The sequence below is a fragment of the Stegodyphus dumicola genome, chromosome 11, assembly GCF_044657685.1.
Source record: "Stegodyphus dumicola isolate Sdum_Otavi_A_Nest chromosome 11, ASM4465768v1".
Lineage (NCBI taxonomy): Eukaryota > Metazoa > Arthropoda > Arachnida > Araneae > Eresidae > Stegodyphus > Stegodyphus dumicola.
Genome location: NC_140778.1, coordinates 122,985,469 through 122,998,086, shown reverse-complemented (window position 1 = coordinate 122,998,086; position 12,618 = coordinate 122,985,469). Strand labels below are relative to the sequence as shown.

The following is a 12,618-nucleotide window of genomic DNA, read 5'->3' as shown; positions in this document are numbered from 1 at the left end:
ATGTCTCTTTCTATATATGCGAAGCTAAATTGACAAACGAGAGGAACAGCACATATAATGCACATTAATATACCCAGTTGATATTGTTCAGTATAATGAATCAGAATAACTTCTTATATCCAAGTTAACGCTGACTTCTAGAGTAAACATTCTGTGTAAACTCAAAATCACAGTGCATAAAACATTGATAAGATCCTCATTCAGCACAGTCAAAGTCTTGGCAGGGCCTCTTTAATAACCACAGGTCACAAAAACGCATCTTCCGAAGTAACTTTAAAATTTCCGCTACAAATTTTAATATTCTATAGAGATTTTTGGCTAGGCCTAGCGATAATAAAATGCTCCACCAACTGAGTACAAATGCAGATAGTCATTTAACAGACGGTACCAGCAACACAGCTGGTGGTAAGTAAGTAAATCTGAATCCGAATCTGTCTTCTTTCGATCAGGCCTTGATTTTCTAGAATCATTACCTGTAATTCATCGTAGTGCCTATGGCATTTCGCGTTGATTAGGTACATAATGGTGTTTGAAGAACACCAACACCCGGGGGGTGAGAGCAAAATAGGAAGAGTCATTCATTCTTCGTTGAAAAGCAATCTCGTTGAAATGCAAATGGCATGCGATAGGTGAAAATGGTATAATCAAAATGACAATCAGCAATTATTTACATGAAAATAGCAATAATTTTAAAGGCATATCAGCGCATAGTTGTAAAAGTAACCAGTCGTGGAGACAATTAAATAGATATGCAATGAGAAACAATTGAAGTTCGTATGGCATAAGAATAAGCAAGTGCGAAGCAATTTGAAGTCAGTAATAGCATTTAAAGTTAATAATAGCATTTAAAGTCAATAACCATGGCAAAATAAAAGTCCACGAAGCAATCATAACAATTAAAGGAATCGTGATCATTCCGAAAGATCAGCAGAACGTAAATGATGACTGAGATCTAATTGATAAGCATAAAGTGCTGTCCTCTTCTGTTAAGTAAGTATTGTCTCTTACTATATATGCCAAGCTAAATTGACCGACGAGAGAAGCCTCAAGATTACAAATTACGATGGCTTAGTCATCGTAATTTGTCATCGAAATGACTATCTATAAAAAGGCTTATTAATAATCCAAACCAACAGGCTATTTCCTGTTGCTTTCAAGTAAAAGTGGTCATCGAATGCTTTCACTTTCAATGCAAAGTGAAAATGTTGAGTAGCCTCTATTTTATTCATAAAGCTATCAAACACACCGCCCATGCGCAGCAATATTTCTACACTAAATCAATTGCAAAGTATTATGAAGTAAAAGTGATCAGCGAATGCTTTCACTTTCAATGCAAAGTGAAAATGTTGAGTAGCCTCTATTTTATTCATAAAGCTATCAAACACACCGCGCATGCGCAGCAATATTTCTACATTAAATCAATTGCAAAGTGTTATGAATTTTAACTCTTACAAGATGAGCTTTTTTATAAATAGAATGTACACCTTAAACAAATTGTTAAGTACTTAATTTTTGCAACAGATGACTATCACATGCGTCGCAATATATTTTCCAAACTTCGGGTGATATACTGCTATTTTATTACATGTGTGCCTTTTAAATTTAGTTTAATTCTAGTTTTGTAACTAATAGACTCACTTTATTTTCATAAGTTGAAAATTATCATTTCTGATAGACGTTTTATAATTAAAATATTATCAGTCACCAATGGCAATGGAATAATTTTATGTACTTAGGTGATGGAAAGTGGTCTTCATGGGGCAAATGGTCTTCGTGCTCTGTGACTTGTGGCCGAGGTGGTATTCAGCATCGCTATCGAGCTTGTAACCGTCCTAAACCTTCTGCAGGTGGAGCTCAATGCAAAGGTCTCAATCATGAACAAATAAATTGCCAAGCGCCAGAAAGATGTCCCGGTAAGTAAAATTTTATAGTTGATTATGAAGATATTGAGAAGAGCGTGTCGAAAGAATTAAGAAAGAAAAATTTCATTCTTTTCAAGTCAAATAAAAAGATAACAATATATAACAGAAACTCTTTTGGAGAGGCTGGAAGTTAAAAATGTTCCCAAAAAAATTTTGAATAAAAGCACATGTCTAGTTATATTTTTTCTATATCAATTATATCTGGTTAATTTTTCCTACATATCCTTCTTTCTTCTTTGTAAGCAACTGCACAAAACTCGAAGTTATTCAACTTTGGATTTAATGACACGGTTCAAGATCTCTTATAAATATTATTCTTTTACAGCCACTTATAACTCGTTTCTCCATTTTAAATGATGTTTACTCAATGAAATATTCATTTCTAATGATGTTACGCAAAGTTTTAATTACTGATTTAATATACATAATTAAATGAACTTATTATCCAAATTAAACTTCTTAAAAATACAGGTATCGTGTTAATAGTATCTTTTATTAATTAATATAAGGATTATTCCTCTTTTCTACTCTTTTAAGTGACCTCAGATTAACTGCACTTTGGAATTAAGAGTGACGTTGTCTCTCATATTAACCGTTTAAGGTATCCGACTACGTTCGATATCTGAATTTAGAAAAAGAAAAAAAAAAAAAAGTACAAAGAAATCATTATTGGTGTGGAATTTTAAGAGTGACGCAGGAGCGTAGCTAGAGTTTCCAGCGCCCGGGGACAACTGAAGAATTTGCGCCCCTTTCTGTATGCCAAGAATGGGAAACATTTCATTAAAAAATTTCGTAGCATCAATTTGGCGCCCTTTGGATGCTGCGCCCGGGGACAGATGTCCCTTCTTGCCCCACCCTAGCTACGCCACTAGAGTGACGTTGTTTCTCATATTAACCCGTGTAAGGTATACGACTACGTTCGATATCTGAATTTTGAAAAACAATACAAAGAAATCTATTATTGGTGCTATTTAGCAGAATGATTCTTAAAGTGACATAAATAGACCCTAAACATATTACCAAAATATAATTTTTGGTGTTTTTCCACTTTTAGGTTTAAAATGGGTTAAAATTTAAGGATTACTAAACAAAAAATTTTATTAATATTTTACTTTTATTTTTTTCACTTATATTTATTACGACATAAGGTTTTAAATGTACTAAAATCCAACTGACAAAGTAAAATGTCAACTAAATGTAACTATTTGAGTACATGTACAAGCTATTTTTCGAGAAATTTCCCTCTCTACAAAACTGACTGCAAAAAATGTTAATATGTTCAAAAATTTAAGCTTTTATTCCGTTTAATTCACAATATTTCATATAATATTTATGAAAAGTTTCATAAAATTACTTTAGTAATTATTATTAAGTACATATTAAGTTACAGTTTGTTTCTTAATAGAAAAGTTTAAAAAATCGAGTTTTTTAAAAAAGGAGTTTAATGCAGTGTAAACACAAGCAGAATGAAAAGAATATGTTTCCAATTATAAAAATGAAATAGCGAAATTAATCGTAATACTGAGCATTTAGAGACAATTAGAAAGTTCCAAAATCATTTTTGAACATACCCAAAGCATTCGAGTGAAACATTCTCAGTTTAAAGGTAGTCTATACTACTTTCAACATCAACTTCTGACGTTTTAAACATCAGAAGCAATGACGTTGCCTACCTAGAAATCAAAAGAAGAAAATATTCGTAAGTAAGGTATTAGTAAGATTCTAAGAAACAGTTTAAGAAAAAATAAAGTATGTTTAGAATACGATTAGACTCAAATTCCGAAAATAAACCTAAAAGCAATGATTAAGAGAAATAAATAGATAGTATTGAATTTGTCTATTTTTATTGAGAACATTCTACTTTTTGTGATATTATTACTAAAAATATTGCATAAGTAAAATAATAGTATTGTGTCATGTGGGTGTCCCTAAAGAAGCTAATTGTTCTTCAACCTTCATGTAGCACGTGTCTTCATAATCACCTTCTCTTCAACGGTCGCCGGCTTGACAGGTCCATCAGCCGAGGAAGTACACTAACCTATTGCAAAACATGTGCTTTAGCCTCCAGTTTGCTCCGTTAAATATTTTCCTACTCAGATTAGCAATAGAGACGTGTTATTGCACTGACTTTGTCGCGTATAGCTATGTGTACTCAGTTAGTATAATAGTAGGTACTTTGTAGGCGATCAAAACTTTTTTATATTGGGACAACACGTTTAATTACATTAAAATATATGTATAAATAAGTTAGTATAAACTTAATCCACTTTAATGTAATGCAAATTGGTTTACAACTTTAAATCTGTCACCGTCATTGTTTCAATATGTTTGGAGTCTAACTGAGTACGTCAGAGAGAAATTTCAAGGTCCATGGAAATTTCACGAAATACCAGCTTAGCGCCATCTGGCGTTCAACATTGGCACCACAATATAATTTAGGATATAAAGAATGTTTGTTGACAACATGAGTGAAAACTTGCAAACGCAGTACAGTGATGATGAAACAGAAGGCACTTCTACAGGCCCCTAGGCTGGGAAAGCCACATCCTGTGTGTAGCGTCGTGTGGAAAAGCATATCTTTCCTGGCATAACATAGTGTAGTTTATTACTGAGAAAAAATTCACGTGATAAGCAACGAATGAGCCTTACGTAAATACAGTTCTAGGAGTCAATCGAATCATAAGCTGGAGATGTCAAGAGCAATAAATATGGCAATACTGTAGGAAAAGGCATATCTTAGATGTCGCATGCTACTGTCACGGCTTCCGGCGCTCAAATGACTGACTGACTGATTAGGTATCGCCGGCACAATCAATTTATTGCCACATGGGCGCCTCACGTTAGACTGTGAGTATATTAAACCCGTAGGTAATGAGAAGGTAGGTAATAGGGGATCGAAACATCGCGCGGTCGAAAATCCAGCAAACATGAACAGACAAAACGTGGTAAGTATATCGTCATAATTCTGTGTGAAAAAGGAAACAAAAAAAACGAAAAAATAGAATAGTACTTTACAATAACAAGTCTATATGCAATATATATACTATATACATGTAGCTACGCACGAGTAACCCTAAGTAGGAAAATTTGAGTCTTTGGTGAGGTGGGCCGCTAACGGTCTAATATTACAGTCCTCCTCCAAAATCACATAATTCAGTGTGTTCAGATTTGACAGATGGGCACAGTTAACGGCTTTCTGGTAAAAACTTCTATTCAGCTTATGAAGATGTTCTTCTATGGTTCCAAGTTCCAAGTTACACTTATGCCGAGATTATCAAGAATTCTGCTTGATGTGTTCCGGCTGTCATCAAATGTTTGCTCTTTGGGCGCTGAAAAGAGAATAAGTTCGAAGTGTGAGTCCAGATGGGCAGGAGCTAATGGCGAAGGGGTGTGACCAGTTGCAAGCTGACTTATCATTGGTTGCGAGTCTTCTGAGAAAATTCTTCTATGCTACTTAACTTCAGATCCTTATGTTACATGGCATTACTTACAAAATAGTGAGCATTTGTGATCAGTCTAAGAATCTTATTTTGCAGTAGCTGCAGCTTATGTAAGTCATTCTTGTTGGCCGTATTTCAGGCGGGTGATGCATAAGTTATAATCGGCCTTATGCTCATGATGTAAACAAGCCGTTTTCTGCGTAGGTCTAATCTAAAATATTTATTCAGCAGGGGCTTTAAGCTATTTATTACCGTGAAGGCCTTTTTTTGACGTTTGTGATATGGTTTTTCCACGTCAGTTTCTCATTAAGTATAACCCCAAGGTATTTTGCATTTGACACTTGTGGGACCACTTCGTTGAACAAATAGAGTTTTCTCTTGAGCTGAGTTTGAGTGTGTTTCCTTCTAAGTAACAGCAACTGGGATTTCGGGCATTGATTGAAATTCTCCACTTGGTACACCAACTTTCAATTTCTGGCATAATGTCTTGTAGTTTCTTTACTGCGTGGCTGGCGTTAGCAGACATCACAGCTAGAGCTGTGCGGCGCTCAAATGAAGGTAGAATGAATTGAAGAGGAGGTCTATTAGGAGCTGGGAGGAGCCACTGGGTCACGTGGTCTAATGGTCTACCTGGAAAGAGAGTGCATAGGAAAGAGAGTGCTCGTCAGGCATTGGTCAGGAGCGGGGCTAAATTATAAATCCTACTTAGCGAAAATTCAAATTACAGAATAGTTAAAACTGGCAAAATTAAAACAAATACGTGTGGAAATAAAAGGATCATGTGCTGAGATAATATAAGTTGGCCTAAATAACTATTGTGGGAGAGAAATGAATAAAAAAGAATACTTTGTAAAGCATGGTAGCGAAAATAAAATAAATAGAGCATGGTGTTAAATGTAGATGGCGACACTTATGCGTGTCTTAAAAGAACCTAAAATAGTACTAGAAGTGAAATTAACGATGAGAAAACTAATTAAAAACATAGGACAATGACTCCCGAATGAAAGCACAGCAAGGTACAATTAAATTAAGTGCCGGAGTACTGCTCCGAGTCTTTTTACTTCCTTGTACGAAATAAAAAGGAAGTATTGTAATCGTGAAAAGTTTCAGGCAGCATATTTCAACGAAAATATCAATTTTGACCGCTATCGAATGCAATTTAACTATGTTTTTGCGTGATATCTGTACGTAAGAACAGAATAAAATACTCTTTTCGTTCAAAAAAATTATAAAACTGCTTTAAAATGAATTCTGAAGAGAATTTTTCGTGGCGTCTGTACGAACGTATGTACGTACGTATTTCGCATAACTCAAAAACGAGTAGCCTCAGAACGTTGAAATTCTGTATATAGGACTGCTATAACATGTAGATGTGCACCTCATATTTTGGTTGCAATCGGCCGCACCAAACGTATATAAATATATTTATATATATATATCCACTCTATTACCCGGCTCAGTGATCTCAGTTTCTTTACTCTTATATGTTTGTAAATTGTACATTTTTTGCTTTAAAAATGATTAAATTATGTTGTTTTTATCTTCCGGTTAAGGGTTTTATGCCTTTAGTAAATCTGTGTGCAATATTTTTAGAATTATCAACAATTTTAATGTTGTTTAATTGCCGCTAAGCCTGTTTTTAATGTCGGCCATTGATGTTTACATTTGAAACAGGAGACTAGTGGATTTGTTGCCAATCTAGAGAAACTTAGCTTCGCAACAACAAAGATAACGCATTCATTTATTATTGCCAATTAAATCATGTTTAATTCTTTCTGGAATTTTTTCGAGGAAATAAGCGTTTGAGATTTACTTCGTAATTTTTAATATAGATATTTTGAGTTTTTATGTATTTTTGCCTTGTCGCGAAGTGAGAACTGAATTAATTAAATGAGAAATACTCAATCGTCTGTGAAAAACTGTTTCTTTTTTGTTTTGTTTGCTTAATTTCTTTTATACATAGTTCTAGCTTTATTATAGTATTTGAATAGAACATGTGGCAATGATTAGATAATTCTTTAAATGATATACATTTTGTGCATTCTGAGTTATAATATGAATGAAATATAATACTGTTAAGTAAACCTAGCGCCAGAGTGTCGCTATGGTAAACAAAGTGAATTTTAAAGAATGCATTTATTCTATTGTGGTTTATGCGCTGTCGGCAAAGTAGGTTTAATTCAATCTAATAAGTTTAAATAAAATGCAAGAAAAATGCATATAATTTAATATTCCGTACAAGGAAGTCATGTGGTGTACACATCAGATTTTTTTGTTTTCATCATCAGTGTAGTCGTAGTTCAATCTAGGAATGGAACTATTATTGACTTTTTCGGATATTATTAAAGAATGTTTTTGCAATGCAAATGCTGATGCTATCAATGTTTAATTCATTATGGATGGCCTCGTTTCAGAAAAACCAGGGACTGTTGGAAATTCTTCTTAAAGTGATATCCTGGCATTGCTGGATTTTAAGCATATTGGTTTTACATACATAACCCCAGACGGGACAGGCGTAAGTAACAATTGGTCGCAGCATGGATCGGAATACATGAAGTTTGTTTTGGATAGATAGAACGGAGTTTCAGGCAATTAAGGGGTTGAGTAATGCTCTAGTACGCCGAAACTTATTCAAAATATATGTGATGTATGGGGTCTAAGGGAGTTTTTGGTCTAAAATGACACCGAGGTATTTAACTTGCTTGGCCCAGGGTATGCTGACATCGTACATCTTGAGGGTGATATTCAGGTCAAAATTTCTTTTTTTAGTGAAGTACACAGCTTCAGATTTTTCCACATTCGTTTTTATCTTCCATTTGATCATCCAGGACTCTAGTGCATTGATGTGTTCTTGTAATGTTTGTACGACTGCGGCCATGGACGTGTCTTGATAGAGGATCGCAGTATCATCTGCATAAAGTGCTAGTGTAGTGAGGGGGTTGTGAGGGATGTCGTTCGTATAAATTGAAAATAAGGTGGGCGAAAGTAAAATTCCTTGAGGCAAGCCGGCGAAAGTTACTTTACGTGTAGAGTGAGTATTGTTATAACGAACGACAAAGCGTATATCGTAAAGATAGGAATTAATAATGTTTATGATGTAATCTGGGCAGCCCAGAGTGATTAATTTGTAGGTGAGGCCCTATAACCATACACAGTCAAAGGCTTTCGAAATATCGAGGAAGAGAGCTCCTGTGATGAGTCTTTTCTTGAATCCTTCTGCTATCATTTCAGTGATACGCTTATTCACAAAGCCTACAGACCGTTTCTACTGCTATTTGCTCCGATTGGTTAAAACAGGAAACGTAGGGTTACAGAACCTAGTGCTTGGCGACTTTTGGTTCATCGCCTTTAGAATTTGTATTAAAGCGTGGTGTACCAAAAATTGTGCATAACTCACCGGAGAAACCGCAGCTCGGAGGTAACGAGCGCAAAACAAGTCTCAGACTTCTTCATCGCCGGTTCTATCCTCGCTCGTAGCTATCATAAACTCTGCTCTACACGGATTTATTCTTATTTTAACTTTATTGAATGACTTCGTCATTATTTGTTTGGGTGAGGTGTTAAAAATTAAACGCCTTTATTTTCTCTATTTTTGTTAATTTTTCTTATTTTTATTTACTGGTTTGTACTCTTTTAGTAGGTACCAGTAGCAAGATTACGATCCAAGATCCCGAAAAGCGTTTCAATAGAAATAGCGCATAATGGAATAAAATATAATTTTAGTTAATAATTACTTTTCATAATTTAGGTAAAAAAGAATAGGTATCCGACGCCCTTAAATGTTTACTGAATGTTTTCATTTGGTTTATTTTTTTAATATTCCTTTATTTGTATAAATTAATGCGCTATGGAAATTTACACAACAGGCTCTTTCTAACAGAAATGACGAAAAAGTGCATATACTATCTCCATGTAAACACCTTTTTCTTGTAAAACAATTACGTACTTTTAAAAAGTTTAATTCAAATACAAATAAACTATTAATAAGATCAGTAAGTTATATAAAATACATTCCACACAATTCCTCCAAGCTTTCATTCATAAGCTAAAAAAATATCGTATAAAATAAACGCTGTTTCCGTTTGTTTGGCGTTAATTACCATGCCTACAGGGCGATAACTCGCCATTGCAAGATAACTCGCCATTGCAAATATGACCGCCAAGCAGATGTTTCATCCAATGAAAGCAGACCCTAGAGAAATGGTCTGTAGGCTTTGTGAATATGCCAGTGACACGATAGAGTTGGTGCGTGGTGAAATGTTTACTCCTGAACCCATACTGCTGAGGGATGAGGATGTTATTGTCTTTTAAGAAGTCTTGTATTCTATTCAGTATGACAGCTTCAGCAATTTTACTTAGGGTCGATAATAAACTTATCGGCTTGTACAATGCAGCCAGAGTGGGATCCTTTCTGGTTTTAGAATCGGTGCGATGATAGCTGTTTTGGTTGGAAATTGGTTGGAAAGTACTGCAGTCGTAGCAAGGCGTTCAGGAGTTTGGTAAATTTGCATAACATTTTCCCTTCCATCTCCTTGATCATTTTGTTGCGATGAAACAGAAATGAAAGACTTTAGAAGAACGTTTCTCAAGCTGTGGTATTTGTACCACTAACATTATATTACATTTATTTTTGGTGGTAAAATTTTTGCACAAAAGATTAAAATGAATGTAAAATAGTGCCCCTGAATAAGAATACAAAATATGTGAAATATATGTGCATATATTTTGCATATTTTGTATTCTTATTTACGGGGTAAAAATATTTAAAAATGCCAATCCCTCAGTAGAACAGTGAAAAATACCTGTGTGAATTCCGTCAATAAAGAGTGCAGTGAACGAATGGCTCCAAAACCGCAAATCCGTTCAACATTTTGTACCCTAGCTGAATCAAAGGAAAGACTTAAGTAATGTTGTACGCTTGGAGAAATTACAAATGGGTTCGATGACGATGCTTTATGATTATGGTCTCAAAAAGAACATCAGATGGTACTCCAGTAAGTGACCAATTGTTTTAAATCTAAGGCACTTAGATTGCATGTCAAAGTCGTGCTACGTCCAATAAGAAAAGTAGAAACGAAACTAGTCACTTCGAAACCAACGTAATACACACATGCACATTAGAGTTAGATTATTTCTTTTACAATATAGGGTTTTCCTATTTTAATTATGTATTATTTTCATAGCTTTCCATTTGAGTTTTAAAAGCACAGTTATGCACAAAATATGTATTCTCTCAACTTTTTGTTTCTGCTTCTTATTGTATAGGGTTGCTTACTGTGTTCCATATAATTTAGATTTATTATATAACATTTATTGCAAATAAATATAACGCAATATATTCAAAAAGTTAAAACTTACCTGAACTCTGGTGTAACACAGTGCTTCTTGTTACAAATTCTTTAAAGCATATGATGGCTTAAATATCGTAATTATGATAGTCACAAGGTATAAAAGATCTTAATTTTGTTCCCACTTATTCAACAGGCTCTAAGTCGTAACTAATCAGAGAAAATAGATATATGCTACATAAATTGTGTCTACAGACTTAGAAATTAAAAGAACATATTAGTAAGTAAGGTATTAGTAAGATTTTAAGAAAAATTTTAAGAAAAAATAAATTAAAACTAAAACAGAGAGCTGGAAGTTTTTCCATCTCTCTGTTCCGCATGCTTGTTTCGCTATGACTGCTCCGCGTGTTCGTTCCGCGTGCTTGTTTAGCTATGACTGGTCGGTTTTACGCCATCTGAACACAAAGTTGAATAGTTAGATCATTTAAAAAAATTCTTATACTATTCTTTTTAACGAATCAAAATCTAGTTGCCTATGAATGAACTTCTGATTTTGCTACTTATGACTATTAAAATGTCATGAGAACCACCTAACGCCCTTAAATTATCTTTTGACGGCTGGACAGCAATATTCCTTACGTTACACATCTGGAGGCGACTATGTAAGCGTTAATGCGTAATTCTGCATTAGTGTGTCTCAGTTTCAATTATAATTTCTCATGTACTTATGTTTTTAGTTGATGGCGAGTGGTCTGATTGGACGAACTGGTCTCCATGCTCAGTAACCTGTGGAGCAGGCGAACAAAGAAGATGGAGGGCTTGTGATGAACCGCCTCCTCAACACGGAGGTGCAGACTGCGATAGAAGTGAAGCGGATGAGATGCAGATACGAAGCTGCAACGGAAGTCTTATTTTCTGCCCAGGTGAGTTATCTGCGGAACAGGCGCAGAGTACAAAGAGTACCTTTAAGTCTAATATCGGTTATTAAATAATGAAGAATAGTGTGTATGTATGCATGTATGTATTGTAAGTATGTATGTATGTATGCGTGTATGCATGCATGTATTAATGTGTGCAATCACACTGCTGGCCAATAAAATTGCAACGATAGGAGGCAACGATCTGACGAACGTCAAAATCACATAAAAGGAAGAAGAGGTTAGGATGTACATATTATTAGTATTTCAGCCCATTTGGACGACACAGGAGCGAGACACGACATCTGAAACACTGCATAAAAGAAAAGTGTAGTGGATTTCTCATTCGGAAAGCGCTTTGTAAGGTCGGAGTTTGCTCAGAATATCGTGTTATGCCTCGAATAATAAGAAGAAATGCTTACCAGCAAGTTTCGGAATGCGATAGAGGCAGGATCGTTGCCTATCGAGAGTGTGGATTATCGTTCCGTGATATCGCCCGTCACAATGGTCAATATCTAACCACTGTCATGCGAATATGGAATCAATGGGTAGCTAAGGGTCATATTCATCGGCATGCAGGATCTCAACGCCCTCCTATGACTAACGCCCGAGAGGACAGATATATTGTGAGGTCGGCCCTGCAATTCCCTTGACAGTACAGCAGAGAGCGAGAAGGCGACTTTGATGCGCCGAATGACAAAGCTGGATACAAGAGTGGCACAACGTAGTCTTTTTAGACGAGTCCCGGTTATTTGTGCAGTATTCTGATGGCCGTATACGTGTCTGGAGCCTCCGAGGAAACCGCACGTCTCCTGCTTGCATTCGATATCGACATCGGGACCCTGCACCTGGTGTAATGGTTTCGTCACTCATTGGGTGCTCGACACGCACATCTCTAGTTTGGATCGACGGTAATTTGAACGCCGATCGGTACATTGCTGACACCTCACATCCAGTGGTTGTGCCATATCTTCGAGGCCTGCCAAACGTCATCTTCCAACAAGATAATGCAAGACCATATGTTGCAAGTCGTGTTGTGGCCTTCCCCGAT

At 35.5% G+C, this 12,618-nt stretch overlaps 1 protein-coding gene across 2 annotated transcripts in view; it reads left to right on the top strand.

Moving 5' to 3' along the window:
* Window positions 1-12,618, top strand: part of LOC118203193 (properdin-like) — a 42,063-nt gene that overhangs the window by 9,953 nt on the left and 19,492 nt on the right. For both annotated transcript variants that reach the window (XM_035375458.2, XM_035375459.2), the window contains exons 4-5: window positions 1,737-1,913; window positions 11,388-11,573. In XM_035375458.2, the coding sequence (XP_035231349.2) occupies window positions 1,737-1,913; window positions 11,388-11,573 (363 nt within the window). The remainder of the gene's footprint in view (window positions 1-1,736; window positions 1,914-11,387; window positions 11,574-12,618) is intronic.